Source organism: Hyla sarda, chromosome 2, assembly GCF_029499605.1.
Source record: "Hyla sarda isolate aHylSar1 chromosome 2, aHylSar1.hap1, whole genome shotgun sequence".
NCBI lineage: Eukaryota > Metazoa > Chordata > Amphibia > Anura > Hylidae > Hyla > Hyla sarda.
This window is the reverse complement of record NC_079190.1, coordinates 214,004,774-214,021,458: the sequence shown is the minus strand read 5'-3', so window position 1 is coordinate 214,021,458 and position 16,685 is coordinate 214,004,774. Positions and strand designations below refer to the sequence as shown.

Sequence of the window (16,685 nt, the reverse complement as noted above, 5' to 3'; positions counted from 1 at the left end):
GGCGTTTTTCCTTGGTATGTGTTAAACTTGCCAGGTTATCCTACTTCCAGCTGAACTCTCTGCATCTTCACCGCTGGCACAGCGGGACCGACGGCCGGCTGACTCCCGACACCAAATTATCCTACAAGCACTTCTCAGTGTTTTTCCTGCCTGCACAAAACTTACAGGTGAGCAATATCCCTATTGCAATAATATTATCCAGCCAGAAAAAAACTGGTTTAACTGCACTATATTAGCGCTCCCTATACGAAAACAGGCATTGGTCCAAAACATTGAAGAGGTGCAAATATTTCCATTACAGTTTTTCTCTTTTTATGTTTCACTCCGGACTTTGGCTAAAAATACTGATGCAAAGTACTTACCAAAATACCGCTGTGCAAATGGCCTTCTTTATACAAGTCCAAAAATCATTCTTTCAACCATAAATTTTTTTATATGACACAAAGTATCTAATAGGTAGATGAAAAAGTATGGGATATCCTCACCTCAGCTTCCTCCAGAGCAACCTGAATATCTGATTTCTCTTGTTCAACTTGTTTCTTCACTTTCTCTATTTCATGCAAATTCTTATTGCCCTCACTGACTTGGTCAGTCAAATCAGAAATTTCCTCTGAAAAAGCAAATATCTATGTGTTACAGTCCAAACAAAAACTGTGTAATTTAAAACCTGGATACATATTTCCAGCCCCTGAATGTAAACACTAGCATTAAAGGGATATTTCAATATATAATTAACTAAATAAATAAATACAATTTAAAACCAGCAGCAAGTGATATAAATTGAAAAAAGAAACCCCACTCACCTCTTAAATTCCCAGCAATCCAGCACAGATTGCCCCAGTGGTGCCTTTCATCTATATTAACAAGCAGCAGTAGATGACCATTGCAGCCAGTTGGTGGCCATAGCAGTCATGTGCCAGACTACTGGCATAACCGCTCAGCGATGGGAGTTATGATGCTAGTACATCTTATGACCGCTCGTGGTCATCAATTGACTGTAGCGGTCAAGTACTGCCAGGCAAATTGCCGTAATGTCTGCTGTGTACCAGAATAGGTTTATACTGGTATATTCTTGTTTGTTTTTTATTTTATAATATTTGCCACTGTTTTCATTTATTTATTTTCCTGATTCTTTTTATTTAAATTACAAACCACAGAACTATAAACTACAGAGTTTAGAGCATGTGAACAATAGGCCTGCTTTCTTCCTTCTGGATGAAAGACAATTTGCGTACAATTCTCAACCAGTACCAAACTTTTTATTGATGAGGGGAAAAAGGCCAGAAACAGCTTTCTACAGATTGGCCCTCTGCGCTCGAGAATGGATTCTGGTTTGGCTGATAATCCCTAGTCATATTAAAAGGCTTTTTTATGGGTCAGACATCAACATCAACAGGGTAGCTACTTTCAATAGGAGGAAATAGGAAGCTAGCTTTCTTCCATCTGGAGGAGAGCACATTTGTATAATAGACAGTTTATGCCATTATTAAAGTACATACCCTGCAGGTTCTTATTTTCCCGTTTTACCGTTTCTAAGTTATCCAACGATTCTTCATAGGCATTCTTCAACTTGAACAATTCAGTGCTTAAGCTGCGGGCTTCTTTTTGTGAGGCTTCGAGCTCTGCTTGGGCCTCCTCATACTTCTGTTTCCAATCGGCTATAATTTTGTCAAAGTTACGTTGTTTTTTGTCCATTGAAGCTGCAGCAGCATTGGACCTCTCCAGATCAATCATTATGTCTTCCAGCTCACTCTGCAGGCGATGCTTGGTCTTCTCCAGAGAAGCACATTTAGCATTAGCAGCTTCCACTGCCTCTTCAGCCTCCTGGAGCCTTGCAGCTAACTTTTTTCTATTAAATAATGTAAAAACAGTGAAATCCCAGATGAAAATAATACAAATTGCTTTTATGGGGGCTTTCATTATAAATTGAATTCACTAAGCAGTGTCACATCCTTTGCACAATGGACACCAATGGCATCCAGCAGACCACCAGCATTGGAGTGAAGTGCCCTGGGCCACCTTAGTTTTTTAAGTCCACTTTAAAGTAAGCCCTCATAGATAAAATTCTTATATTATACATATATATATATATATATATATATGTATTCACACACACACCATGACAGGAGTGAGTAGAAACTTATGCAAGAAATTAAAAACAAATATATTAAGCATTGTGTTAAGCTATGCTTTCTCCAAAATCTATGTTGTTTTCATATATCTTTCATATATAAGAAAACAATATAGACTTTGGAGAGAGCACAGCATAACACAGTGCTTAACTAATTTGTTTTTAATTTCTTGCATAAGTTTCTACTCACTCCTGTCATGGTGTGTGTGAATATATGCCACAACTCGTCAACGCGTTTCAGGGGGTCTTATATACTTTGCCCCCTGCTTACCCAGGGTTTAACAGGATATCTGGTGATAGGTTTTCAATTCTGCTACTGTACAAATTAAGTTATCATCTGCCACATCTTTGAGGCATATATTAGGGGTACAATATTACGTCTTGTGCCCAACGGAGGATTCCCTGTTACTCTGGTGGGCCAGTCCGATCCTGTAGCCAACATTAATGTAGCATGCAGTTGATCAGAGCGGTCCCTGGTCCAGCCAATACACTTGTAGGGGTGCGGTATTGTTCTGACAGCTCCGATCCTTTGCAGGCATGGTGTGGGGTCTATAATTCATATAATGATGCCCTGAAAGCCAAAGGGGCTTTGGTCAGGCAACCAGATATGGCCTAAGTAGGGGTACTGCCCAGCCCGGGACTAACAGCATGATAAAATATGAGGCGCATTTCCTCCATTTCAAAAGCGACTTACCAAAATGATGTCCCACAAATAAAGAATTTATGGAAAAAAAGCTAATTGCTATTTCTTTCCACTGACTTTAAAAATAATTCTAGCCACACAATAAGGGCTCAACATACTCACTTTTGCCCTAGGTAAATGCTTTAGGGGGCATAGTTTGGAAAATCGGGACACTTCTGGGGTTGCAGTATTGTTCTGACAGCTAGAATGCTTTGCAAAATGAAGTGTGGCCTGTAATTTGTATAATGATATCCTGAAAGCCAAATGACGCTCCTCTCCTTTTGGGTCCCACCATGTGGCCAGGCAACCAAATATGGCCTAAGCAGGGGTATTACCGAAAACGGAACAAACAGCGTAGTAAAATATGGGGCACATTTTCTACTTTTCAGATGCAAAGTACAAAAAATATGTCCCACAAATGATGCATTTGTGGGGGGGGGGGGGGGGGGGATTTCCACTGACTTTGTAACCATTCAAGCCACACCAAAAGACTCAAAGTACTCACTTTTGGTCTAGGTGAATACTTTAGGGGGTGTAGTTTCCAAAATGGGGTCACTTGTGGGGGTTCTGTATGGTTCTGGCAGCTAAAATCCTTTGCAGGCATGAAGTGTGGCCTATAATACATTCGGCCTAAAATGATGCTCGGAAAGTCAAATGGTGTTCCTCTCCTTCTGGATCGTACCACGCGCCAAGGAACCAAATATGGCCTAAGCGGGATATTTCCAAAAACCGCACGAGCAGCTCAACAAAATATAGGGTGCATTTCTTTCAATATCAGAAGCAATGTACCAAAAATATGTCCCACAAATTATGCATTTGTGAAAAAAAGCTAATTTTGCATTTTAACACTGAATTTGAAATAAATCCTGCCAAAACACTATGGTGTTAAAATACTCACTGTACCCCTAATGAATACCTTGAGGGGTCTAGTTTTTAAAATTGGGTCATTTGGGGGGGGGGGGGGTTCTTCCACCTTCAAATTTCTGCAAACCTTGCATAGCACATAAAAAATATGTACTTTTCAAATTTTCTAAATTTTTTAAATTTCAAGTTACATTTTTAGGCTTCTAATTCATTTAAAATGTTAATGAAAAACATAAGAAATGCTTTCAAAATAAAGTAGACATCTGAAAGTTTAAGTTTCATAAACTATTTGGTCAGAAAGTATAAATATATGCAACCTATTAGTGTTAAAATATCAAATTATTTCAAATGATATGGGCTAACTTTTACTATGTACATGAAAACTTGTGACAAAAAAACAATGTCAGAATTATCGTGATTGGCAAAACGTTACCAGAGTTATTCTCTAATAAAGTCAGACATCCCCGATTTGAAAAAACAGGCCTGGTCTTTCAGGGGCGTACAAGGTTTACTTGTATTGGTCCTTAAGGTGTTGAGGTGAAAATGGGCTTGGTCCTTAAGGGGTTAACTGTTATATAAGTAACAGGTAAAAAAAAAAATATAGGAGAATGTTTGGTAATAATAAGCCATATGTATGTGGTGGCAAACATAAGTAAAAGTGCAATTGTATTAACAGAATATAGACGACATACTTTGCCTCTTCCAGCTCCTCTGTTCTCTGAATAGCATCTGTTTCATATTTATTCCTCCATAAAGCCACCTCAGCATTGCATTTGGACAGAGTCCTCTGGAGTTCGGCTTTTGCTTCTTGTTCTTCATCAAATTGTTCACGAAGAAGTTCACAGTCATGTCTGGCAGACTGAACAGCGTGAGCCAGTGCATTTTTGGCCTGAAGAACAAAATGAATGCCTTATTGTACATGAATTCCTTCCACCATCTAGATACATTAATATTGCACTTATTCATATGTAATGTATATTACTACTTTAGATGAACCCTTTCACTGCCATGAATGTAGTTAATACATTGCTATAGCTAGAATATAGGGCAAAGTTCCTTAACATCTTAGCTTTCAAATGTTACCAGACCTAATAGGTACAATATTTGGGGTTTGCCAATGGGAAGGAACACATGCTGCGGCAGATTGCTGTGGAATATAAGCGCAGATTCCGAATAATTTCAAACAGCACACGTTCACCGAGGAAATTCCTTGCTTAATTTCTACAGTATGAATGGACCGATACTGGCATTTCTTTTCTGAAACAGCTTCTAGTGACTCCAGGGAGGTGATTCTGGTGTATATGTAGATGCTCTCTAATTGTGACATTTAGGTATAAGTATCCTTTTGTATCTATATATATATAAAACTCAACGTGTGTATGTATGTATGTATGTTCCAGCATCACGTCCAAACGGCTAAAGATATTAACATGAAACTTGGCACACATGTTACTTATATGTCACCAACAAACATAGGATAGGTGATTTAACCCTTACTCACCCCCTATTTGCCAGGGGCGGGGTTTGTGTTTAATGTCCCATACAAGTCTATGGGAAATATATGTTACTGCATAACTTCCAAACGGCTGGAGATATTTCGATAATATTTGGTCACATGTTACTTATATGTCCACTTAAAATATAGATAGTTAATTTAACCCTTAACTACCCGCATTTGTGAGGGTCAGGGTTTTTGTTTAAAGACCCATGCAAATCAATGGGAAATGTATGTTCCCATATAACTTCCAAACGGCTGGAGATATTTCAATAACTGGTACACATATTACGGGTCGGGATAGGAGGACGAGATAGGAGGACGGGATAGGAGGTCAGGATAGGAGGCCGGGATAGGAGGCCGGGATAGGAGGACGGGAAATGAAGTCAAAAGCTTCCTCCTTTGTTTATTTTCCTCCCCAGTAAGGATTAGGAAGGAAAAACCGGGCAATGCCGGGTACTCAGCTAGTTTATACTAAAACATTTTTAAACAAACAGTTACACATATAGCCACTCCCTCCGACCATTTATCACTTGAGTAACTAATATGTTTAATGCCTTCTGGACCGCAGATATTTCAGGTCTTTGCTGTTCTGGTGATTATGTAAAGGTATATGAATGTAGACATAGATGTAAGATACATGATAAGAGACACTCTGCACAGTGTGAGCGTTTATCTTTAGGCAGTGTTGTACATCTCAGCCTTAACTTATAGCCACAAACATTTATTTTTATGCATTCTTTAAAATGTTGAGTTAGGCGTATATCTTTAGTATTGTCTGACTGTAGTGCCACCATTTTATTGATGTATATGGATAGGAAAAGAAAGTTATTTGATCTCAACCATATAGAAGTCATTTTGTTGAGGTACATATGCAATGGAAATAATATTTTCTTTCTATGCAAAATAAATGAATGCATTACCTTTGTTTCTTCTTCAAGTTGTTTTCTAAGGTCTTCAACCTGTTGAGTAAATGAAGATTTTCCTCTGGATAGCTGACTTATTAAAGATTCCTTCTCTTCAAGAAGTCTTGAAAATTCTCCTGTTTTAAACATTTATAAGACAAACATATTAAAGTGTTAGTTATGTCAAAAGTGTTGACATGTCGGATTCCCTTTAACTATGGGCTTAGCTTTGAACCCATTAGGAAAAAACACGTGTCCGTGCTCCTCCATATTAACTATAGAAAACTATAGGTTAGTTTTGGATAAAATTATTTTTTATAATCTTATGCTAGGTCCATTGATGGTAATAGTACAAAAAAAGGCATGAGCACCATTTTCAGTCTGAAGTTTTCCTCTTTGAGTAGTGAGATCATTCACTTGACGGGTTATCTCATCCAATTTAGCCTTTGTTTCATTAAGCTGGTCTTCATATGTGCGGCATAGTTTTTCTGATATAGCCTAGAAGATAATCACAAGGATTTTGAATGATATATAATAAATCTTATTGAAATGTTGGTTTGAGCTAGTCACATATAAATACTTTGTTAGGATTGAAAGAATTCTACTGGAATAATTGGTTCTGATCTTACCAAAAGCTATAATGAAACTAAGGCAGGGGATCAGACATCATCTTCTTAAAACTACAATAATATTGGGAGTCAATTTGCTGACATCATAGGGGGAGATTTATCATTGTTGTCTTTGGAAAGTGAGTTTTTAAGTACCGTATTTATCGGCGTATAACACACACTTTTTAAACCTAAATTTAGGGCAAAAAGCCTGCCTGCGTGTTATACCCCGACAAATGTTCTGGTCACTGATTTAAAGTGGCTGCAGCGCTGGCTGCTTGTAAAAGATCAGCAGCCCGGCCACTTTAAACCAGTGACGGTTCCTGCAGGCCTGGACACTTCTCCTCCTGATTTTAATATTTTTTATAATCCTGGCCGCGCTCTGGCAGGCTAGGTAATGCAGCGGGTCTTGTGGGCTGTGTGGATAGTATGACGAGTGACCTCCCCTGGCAGCTCCTCTGAACGGCGCCAGGGCCGTCACTCCTCATTTCCTCCAGTGGGTGACTGTTCTAAAGTGGCCACGGCCACTCTGACCAGCACGACTGTATAGAATGAGGAGTGACGTCCCTGATGCCATGCAGGGGGGCCGGCAGGGGACGTCATTCGTCATACTATCCACACAGCCCACAACACCCACCGCATTACCTAGCCTGCTGGAGCCCGGCAAGGTAAGGAAATATGACCAAAAAGCAGTGGGGGGGGGGGGGGGGTGGACGGACAATGAGCAAGGGAGAAGTATGAGCAAGGGTGGAAATAAATAGGGGGGATGAGCAGGGGGAGGATGATGAGGCAGAGGGGGGATGATGAGGCAGAGGGGGGATGATAAGCAAGGGGAAAATAATAAGCAGGGGGATTATGAGCAGGGGGGAATGATGAGTCTGAGGGGGGTAATGATGAGTCAGAGGGGGGTAATGATGAGTCAGAGGGGGTAATGATGAGTCAGAGGGGGTAATGATGATCAGGGGGAATGATGCGCTGGGGGGAATGATGAGCAGGGGGGAAATGATGAGCAGGGGGGAAATGATGAGCAGGGGGAATCACAGGGGAAATCACAGGGGAAAGGAGGCACACATGGAATCAGGCACAGGGGCTCATAAAAGGGGAGGAATGATGTGGCACGTGGAAGGGGGGGCAAACTGAGGAGCAGATGGAATCAAAGTTAGGGGGATGATGAGGCATATAGTTTAGAGCTTCCAAGTCATTTATTTTAGATTTATGTTTTTTTCCTCCAATTTTCCTGTGAAAATGAGAGTGCATGTTATACACCAGTGTGTGTTATACGCCGATACATTTTTGCTTTGGTTTTGCTTATTTTCATAATATATTTTTCATACTTATTTTAATGCTTTTTCATACTATCAACAGGGGTTGATAAATTCTGGCTCACATAAGCAAAAAACAATAAATCACTTCAGAACACTATTTTGTATCTTTCTACTTCTCCTCTGCACTTTTTCCACACAAAAAGTCGCAAAGGCATTTTTGTAAGCTAGGTTTGACCTGGCTTTGACTTGCGACATTTTGGAGGGGTTTGCAACATTTTTTATGCCTATGTGCGACATTCGCACTTCCTTAATTCACGACCATTGCAAAGTAAAAACTGAAAGATAGTGCTGTTTGCTACTTTATGCATACCCAAAAAAGTCGCAAGAAAAAGTATATAGGCGTGCATGTGACATTTTGTACGCCCAGAGTAAGCAGATAAAAGCTCTAAATACAATGCAATGATAAATGTCCCCCATAGAGTTTCTTCAGTATTGACTGGGTTATTGCTTGTCAAAGATATCAACTAAATTAAGTGAATTTCAGAATTCAGGTATAATAGTAAATAACTTACATTCATATCTTAATCATCAAAGTCAGTAGAAAATGAATTTTTCTTTTGAATGTAAATTACTTTTCTAGCTATATTTAGAATTCATATCATGTTATCATTCCTAAAAATTACCTTGGCTTTGACCAATTGTTCCATATTTGATGCCAGATCATCTGCCTCCAGCTTGAGCTCACTCTTTTCCTTCTCAAGTTTTTGCTTTACTCTTTGCAGATTATCAATTTGCTCTCCAAGTTCTGAGACACTGTCTGCATGTTTCTTTCTTAGAGCTGCCGCAGTGGCTTCATGATGTAATGTGGCTTCTTCCAGATCTCGGCGTAGTTTCAGATACTCTGCTTCCCGTTTCTTGTTCATTTCCAATTGAGCAGATGATGCTCCTCCAGCCTCTTCTAGTCTCTCACTTAATTCTTCCAACTCTCTTGACAGATCTGACCTCTGCTTTTCTACCTTTGCACGTGCTGCCCGTTCAGCTTCCAATTCTTCTTCTAACTCTTCTATTCGAGCCTATGAAGTAACCAATGTCAAACATCATTGACAGATGCATTATAGTGTACAGTATTTTTTTTTTATTGACAGACAATACAGTCTGAACAAAGCATATTATAAAAACATATAATTATATATTGTATATATTTTTCCTCTTATAAATCCTCCCTCTCCCCGGAGATTAAAAAAAAACATTTGAGTCTCAGTCAACCTTTTTTTTTTTTTTTTTTTTTTTTTTTAAAGACTTTCAAACCTCTTTTTCCCATTAACCTTAATTTTTGCAGCCAAAGTTCATTTTTTTTTAACTTTACTTATCATACTTTTCCATTCTTCCACCTTTAGCAATCCATAAGTCATATTATAGGAATCAACAGCCTCCATGTTTTTTTTAGTGTCCATCAAACCTAAGCCCCCAGCCTCCATAATCTCCAATAATGAGTCTCTAATCCTCCCCCCCCCCCCCCCCGCTTTGTGTAAAATAATTCATAATGGGACTTTCCCCCCAACTTTTTATTCTCACAAGCTGACCAAAAAAAGAAAGTCGAACATTGAGCTCTTGCTCTTTTCTGACCCCAAAAAATGCATTCTAATTTTGATTCACTCTCTCAAAGGAGTACTCCAGTTGAAAACTATTTTTTTTCAATACATTTTAAAAAAATCTTAATCCTTCCAGTACGTATCAACTGCTGTATGCTGCAGAAGATGTTGTATAGTTATTTTCTGTCTGACCCCAGTGCTCTCTGCTGACACCTCTGTCCATGTCAGAAACTGTCTGGAGCAGGAACAAATTCCATAGCAAACCTTTCCTGCTCTGTACAGTTCCTGACATGGACAGGGGTGGCAGCAGAGAGCACTGTGGTCAGACAGAAAAGAACTATACAACTTCCCCTGGAGCGTAGAGCACCTGATAAGTACTGGGAGGATTAAGATTTTTATATAGAAGTAAGTTACAAATCTGTTTAACTTTCTGGCACCAGTTGATTAGAAAAAAATTGTTTTCCACTGGAGTACCCCTTTAACCCCTTAAGGACCGAGGGTTTTTCCATTTTTGCATTTTCGTTTTTACTTCTTGCCTTTAAAAAATCATAACTATTTCAATTTTGCACCTAAAAATCCATATGATGGCTTATTTTTTGCGCCACCAATTCTACTTTGTAATGAAGTCAGTAATTTTGCCCAAAAATCTACGGCGAAATGGAAAAAAAATCATTGTGAGACAAAATTGAAAAAAAAAAAACGCTGTTTTGTAAATTTTGGTGGCTTCCGTTTCTACGTAGTACATTTTTCGGTAAAAATGACACCTTATCTTTATTCTGTAGGTCCATACGATTAAAATGATACCCTACTTATATAGGTTTGATTTTGTCGCACTTCTGGAAAAAATCATAACTACATGCAGGAAAATTAATACGTTTAAAATTGTCATCTTCTGACCCCTATAACTTTTTATTTTTGCACATATGGTACGGTATGAGGGCTCATTTTTTGCGCCGTGATCTGAAGTTTTTAGCAGTACCATTTTTGCATTGATAGGACTTATTGATAGGACTTAAAGATCTTTTTATTCATTTTTTCATGATATAAAAAGTGACCAAAAATGCACTATTTTGGACTTTGGAATTTTTTTGCGCGTACGCCATTGACCGTGCGGTTTAATTAACGATATATTTTTATAATTCGGACATTTCCGCACACGGCGATACCATATATGTTTGTTTTTATTTTTATTTACACTGTTTTTTTTTTTTTTTATGGGAAAAGGGGGGTGATTCAAACTTTTAATAGGGAAGGGGTTAAATGATCTTTATTCACTTTTTTTTTTAGCTATCCCAAACAGCCCACTGAGCTAACCAGCATACTTTCACTTTCACTTTAGACGCGGCGTTCAACTTTGAATGCCGCGTCTAAAGGGTTAATAGCGCGTGGCACTGCGATCAATGCCGCGCGCTATTAGCCACGGGTCCCGGCCGTTGTTAGAGGCCAGGCCCGACCCGCTTTATAGATCGTGAGCGGACACATGACGTTCCAGTACGTCATGGGTCCTTAAGGAGTTAAACCAATAATACAGATCCATATCGGAGATGCATGTCCAATAAAAAGAAGTTGGGGAAGAATAATCATTTTAATCAATGCAAGTCTATCAGACATGGATAGAGGAAGTCTAGCCCAAATATCAAAATCCTTTTTTATTTTGGTCACTAAAGATTTTATATTTAGATCAATAAAGTCTCCCATATCAGACGATACTGTGATCCCCAAATAATCCTTAGGCTTTTTTGGTTCTTTATTTTTTAAATCAAGATCTTAAGGAGTTGTATTCATTACTATATGGGGTGACTTATTCCAGTTTATCTCCAAACCTGCCAAATATCTAAATTCAGTAAATAGCTTCTCTGGGACAGTTATGCTATGTTCCTGAACAAACCTTAAAGGAAAACTGTCACTTGTTTTCTCCTGCACTATCCACAGGTACTGATGGATAGTGCGGGAGACGCAGATTAAAATGAGCCCTACCTTGTCCGGATCTGCACCGCCACTCTCCCGCAATTGTAGTTTTATTATCTGTTGAAATCTTCCTGGAACTGGCACGGGCAGGGCTTCAGCGCTTAACTGGCACTGACGTCAGCGCCGCTTGTGAATATTCATCCCACCTCCCTCCAGTTCTCCCTCTCTTTGCCGCTCCTAACTAGGGGGATAAATATTGATAAGCGGCGCTGACGTCAGTGCCAGTTAAGCGCCGAAGCCCCGGCCATGCCAGTTACAGGAAGATTTCAACAGATAATAAAACTACAATTGCGGGAGAATGGTGGCCACCAGTACCTGTGGATAGTGCAGGAGAAAACTAGTGACAGTTTTCCTTTAATGTATTATCAGCAGAAAAAGAAATTCTCTCTTCATTCATCTCATACCAAAACCCCTAATTCCTAGGTTACTTCTTACGACTATTGTAAGGGGTTCTATATACAGGGTGGGCCATTTGTATGGATACACCTTAATAAAATGGGAATGGTTGGTGATATTAACTTCCTGTTTGTGGCACATTAGTATATGTGAGGGGGGAAACTTTTCAAGATGGGTGGTGACCATGGCAGCCATTTTGAAGTCAGCCATTTTGAATCCAACTTTTGTCTTTTCAATAGAAAGAGGATCATGTGACACATCAAACTTATTGGGAATTTCACAAGAAAAACAATGATGTGCTTGGTTAGCCTGTGCTAGCATTTCTCCTGCGGTGTTCCTATCAGTGTGTGAAGAGTGGGAGAAGAGGGTTGCATTGACAATCCAACACAATGGGCAGCACATTGAACACATTTTATAAGTGGTCAGAAACTTGTAAATAACTCATGAAAGAATAAAGTTAAATTAAAACCAAGCACATCTACTATACAACCGCCAAGGGTAACGGCACTATAAAGTGCCATCTCTGTGTTTTCTTTTTCTAGGCTTCTAACATTTCTACTCAACAAAAAACTCTGTTAATTTACCCTGTAGACCTATTATAGCTCTAGGATTTTGGTGTAATATCTTTATCCATCCCACATATTTTTTTTTTTTTTTTTATAAAATCCAAAAGGATTGTAAAACTTTCCAGTAGTAGTTGTCCGATAGTGTACAGTAGTTTGTTCATCTGCTTCATATTTGCAAAAACATGTTTCCCCCAATTATATTACTTTTTACCTTCCCTTGATGCCGACAAAAATTTTATGAAGAATTTTGCATGGGAAAGCAGAAAAATAATCTAGGCTGAGGCTTTGTAAATATTACCTATTATTTTAGCTTGTCATTTATTATTAATAATTATTTATCTACTTACTAGAAGTTCCTTGATTTTCTTTTGAAGCTGAGTGATGATCGCTTGTTCATCTTCAATTTTAGAACACATCTGATTGATTTCAAATTCCTTCCTATTGAAGCAAGTGAACAAAAAGAAAAAACAGCAACCATAGAAATACTTTCTTATGATGTTGAAAAGTAGAGTTATTATCTTACATTACTGTAATGTAGTTTTCATACATTGTATGAAAAGGGGTTCCCCGCTTGGCCCCTTTACCCCCAACAGCTAGTCCAGACAGATACTAGCTTTTGTTCTTCAATATTAGACTCAGTTTGACTATTTACTACTTGGCTTTCTGTTCATTTTTAAAAGGGCAACCATGTAATACTATATAGAGGGCAAGGGTGACAACAGGAGAAATTTGTGAACTGCACATCTTTTATATTAGCAGCCAAAACTATGGCAACCAGCTATACGTCACAATGACTTGCTGTAGCAAAAGGGCTGTCCAGTTGAGACAACACCTTTTATAACAAATATTAAAGGGGTATTCCAGGCAAAAACTTTTTTATATATATCAACTGGCTCCAGAAAGTTAAACAGATTTGTAAATTACTTCTTTTAAAAAATCTTAATCCTTTCAGTACTTATGAGCTTCTGAAGTTAAGGTTGTTCTTTTCTGTCTAAGTCCTCTCTGATTACATCTGTCTCGGGAAACACCCAGTTTAGAAGCAAATCCCCATAGCAAACCTCTTCTAAACTGGGCGTTTCCCGAGACATGTGTCATCAGAGAGCACTTAGACAGAAAAGAACAACCTTAACTTCAGAAGCTCATAAGTACTGAAAGGATTAAGATTTTTTAATAGAAGTAATTTACAAATCTAAAATTAAAAAGAAAGAAGATTGGGGCTCAAGGTCAAGGATTTGTGGACACGCATAGGGTAATAATTAATGTAATTTATTAATAATAAATGCGTAAACAGTGATCCCAATAACTTACAGGACCCTTGTAAAGTCACGGTAATCACTGGATAAGGTATAATAAATAATGTTCACTAGATAAAAGTAATATATATATTAATCATACAAGATTAAAAAGTCTGTTGAGACCACCATATAACTCACAATAATATTGCAAATATTAATAGCCTATAGCAATGTTTGCATAAAAACCATTAGTGGGTTAATAGATCCATCTAAAAAGGTTCATAGCCTGTAAAATGGTTGCATAATTTCCACTGATAGGTTGATGTCACTGAATGACAGTCAGACTGCTGTATCCTATGGCAACAATTAGATGAATTCACTGGCAACAGTCTATAGGATAAAGTACAGTAATAGAGATCTCTATGCTTGTTAGCTTCAAATGGAAAAGGACTGTCGCTTTGTAACAATGATGAAAGATGTAGCCGGCATAAGTGAGAATTGTATCACTATTAGTGATTAGTGAAGGAAGCAGTTTGTAACAAAAGAAGGCAGCAGGAGATACTTGTATGCTCACCGCTCCGTAGTACAGGATAGGACACGCTCACGGTTCGGGCATCAGTCTGTATGAAGCAGGAACTGTAGTCTGCGAGATACTGCGATCTCTCCTGCGGTCCCTTGTGAGCTCCGGTGATGTGTCTGTGATGCAGGTGTCTCTCACGGTAGGAGAGAGCGCCGCCGAAGACTCGGCCGTCTCCTAGGTTGGCGGCGCCAGGTATCGGTGGGTCCCGGGCAAGGTTGCTCCAGCGCTTCCACTAGAGATGCCGGTCACGTCCTCGTGGCTGATAAGCACGCGCACGGGACTAGCAATATGTAGGATGGTAAGTCACAAAGTCTATGCTTATTAAAATGTGGATGATGGTGGTCTCAGCGGTTAATAAGAGTAGCTGGACGCGTTTCAATACTTTCTCAGTATCTTCTTCAGCAGCATTTATATAAGTGAAGTATAGGTTTCCATAGTGGACTTCTATATAATTAATTACTTAATTAACTCCTCCTCTACCTTAGAACGTCACTTCAAGTGTAAATAAACATTGTAGTAGTAAAAACATTGTAGTAGTAAAAACATGAATGGGACTAGTTAGAATTTTTAAATGGCTATGTAACTATTTATAGATAGCGCTTATACATCTGGTACATAGGTAGTCCTGGTAAAATAAGTAAATATATAGTGTCAGTCCTATTTACACTGGAAGATACAATTAATAAAAAAATTGTGTTAATATGACTCACAATAAATATGTGTAATAAATGATAATAATGGTAATAAATAGTAACAAATTTATCTCATATAGGACACTAAAAATATATGAATTAATTGTCAATAATATGAATAAACTATGGCATTAAATAAATATAAATATATATAGAGATTAATTGTGACACATTATACTGGTATATAATGGTGTGGTGTTCTATTGGTGTGGAATTAACATTTGTATAAATATTGGTAGGATGCTTATAAATTGATTTGACAATGGGTATACGTGTAAGTGAAGATGAATGTGTATAGATTATTGGAATTTGAAAACTAGAGTACGGAGGACACTTGAAGAAGAAAACACATGCGGATTCATACATAAATAAATATGAATGAATAAAAATGGTAAAATTATAAGCTGGCATAGCGATTATGTAATATATAAGATATTGCCATAAAATACTAAAAGTATATAGGGATATAAAAAAAAAAAAAAAATATATATATATATATATATATATATATATGTATATATATATGTATATATATATAAAAATAGAAATATATATAAAAAAAATATGAAAATAAAAATATACCAATACCAGTTGATAAAAAGACGAAGAATTGATGAAGCATTGGGAAAGGACCCAATAAAGGGTCCGTCGTGGTGCTGATAAAACAGCCAGACACACGACAGACCGTCCAAAGGGACCCATCCTCATTTTTAATCTAAGAAACCGAACAATTCAATATCGCTATTTAAGCCTCTGGGGGCCAAAGATCCAAATTCAAAAATGTTTTGGGACTCTGCCCTAGACATTTTATTTATAAAGTTGCCACCTCGCCAGTCTGGTTGTATCTTCTGAAGTGCTACATATTTAAGGTTATTAGGGTTGCCTTGGTGGAATAATTAAAAATGAGCCGACAGGGGGTGTTTTTCGTTCTGTTTTTAAATATTATATCTATGCTCTAAAATCCGAGTTTTCAATGCTCGGGAAGTGCGTCCTACATATTGTTTAAGACATGGACACTGTATTAAATATATCACTCCCCTGCTGGCACAATTTAAAAAATCTTTAATGTTAAAACTAAAATCGTTAACGGTGGACTCCACTAGGGTTGTTCTTTTTTCAAAATTTGTGGCCTTACAATTAGGGCATTGGCCGCACCTAAAGAAACCTTTGAGATTTAACATGGTGGACTCAGGATTTTTCTCTTGTTTATTTTGTCGTACGTTTGGTGCTACTTTTATGCCCAAATTAGGGGCTCTGGTGTATACAATGGGGGGTCTGTCCGGAATAGTGTTGCCTATAGTTTTATCTTGTTGGATGAGTGGCCAATAATGTTTAATGATAGTTTCTATTTTTCGGTGTTGAGTATTGGATTTTTAGAGAAACAATATCCGCCAGAGAAGTTGAAACAATCCCTAGAAAAAATACATGGACTAGATAGGGTTATCTTTTTTCAGCCAAAAAATCCAGGACTTATGAACAATACCACCACAGATAATGCCAAATTAACCCCTTAAGGACCAAGGACGTACTGGTACATCCTGACTCCTTTCCCTTTCATAGCGGGTCGGGCCCGGCCTCTAATAATGGCCGGGACACCCGTGGCTATTAGCGCGTGGCAGTAATCGCAGTGCCGCGCGCTATTAACCCTAAAGTGAAAGTGAAACCATGCCGGTTAGCTCAGGGAGCTGTTCGGGATAGCCACGGCG

General features: G+C 38.3%; 1 protein-coding gene across 4 annotated transcripts in view; it reads right to left on the bottom strand.

Annotated features, from left to right (window-relative positions):
* Nucleotides 1–16,685, bottom strand: part of MYH15 (myosin heavy chain 15) — a 77,079-nt gene that overhangs the window by 13,033 nt on the left and 47,361 nt on the right. For all 4 annotated transcript variants that reach the window (XM_056556304.1, XM_056556306.1, XM_056556305.1 and 1 more), the window contains 7 exons: nt 12,820–12,910; nt 8,634–9,023; nt 6,449–6,575; nt 6,096–6,214; nt 4,370–4,566; nt 1,500–1,849; nt 486–610 (listed from right to left, as the gene is read on the bottom strand). In XM_056556304.1, the coding sequence (XP_056412279.1) occupies nt 486–610; nt 1,500–1,849; nt 4,370–4,566; nt 6,096–6,214; nt 6,449–6,575; nt 8,634–9,023; nt 12,820–12,910 (1,399 nt within the window). The remainder of the gene's footprint in view (nt 1–485; nt 611–1,499; nt 1,850–4,369; nt 4,567–6,095; nt 6,215–6,448; nt 6,576–8,633; nt 9,024–12,819; nt 12,911–16,685) is intronic.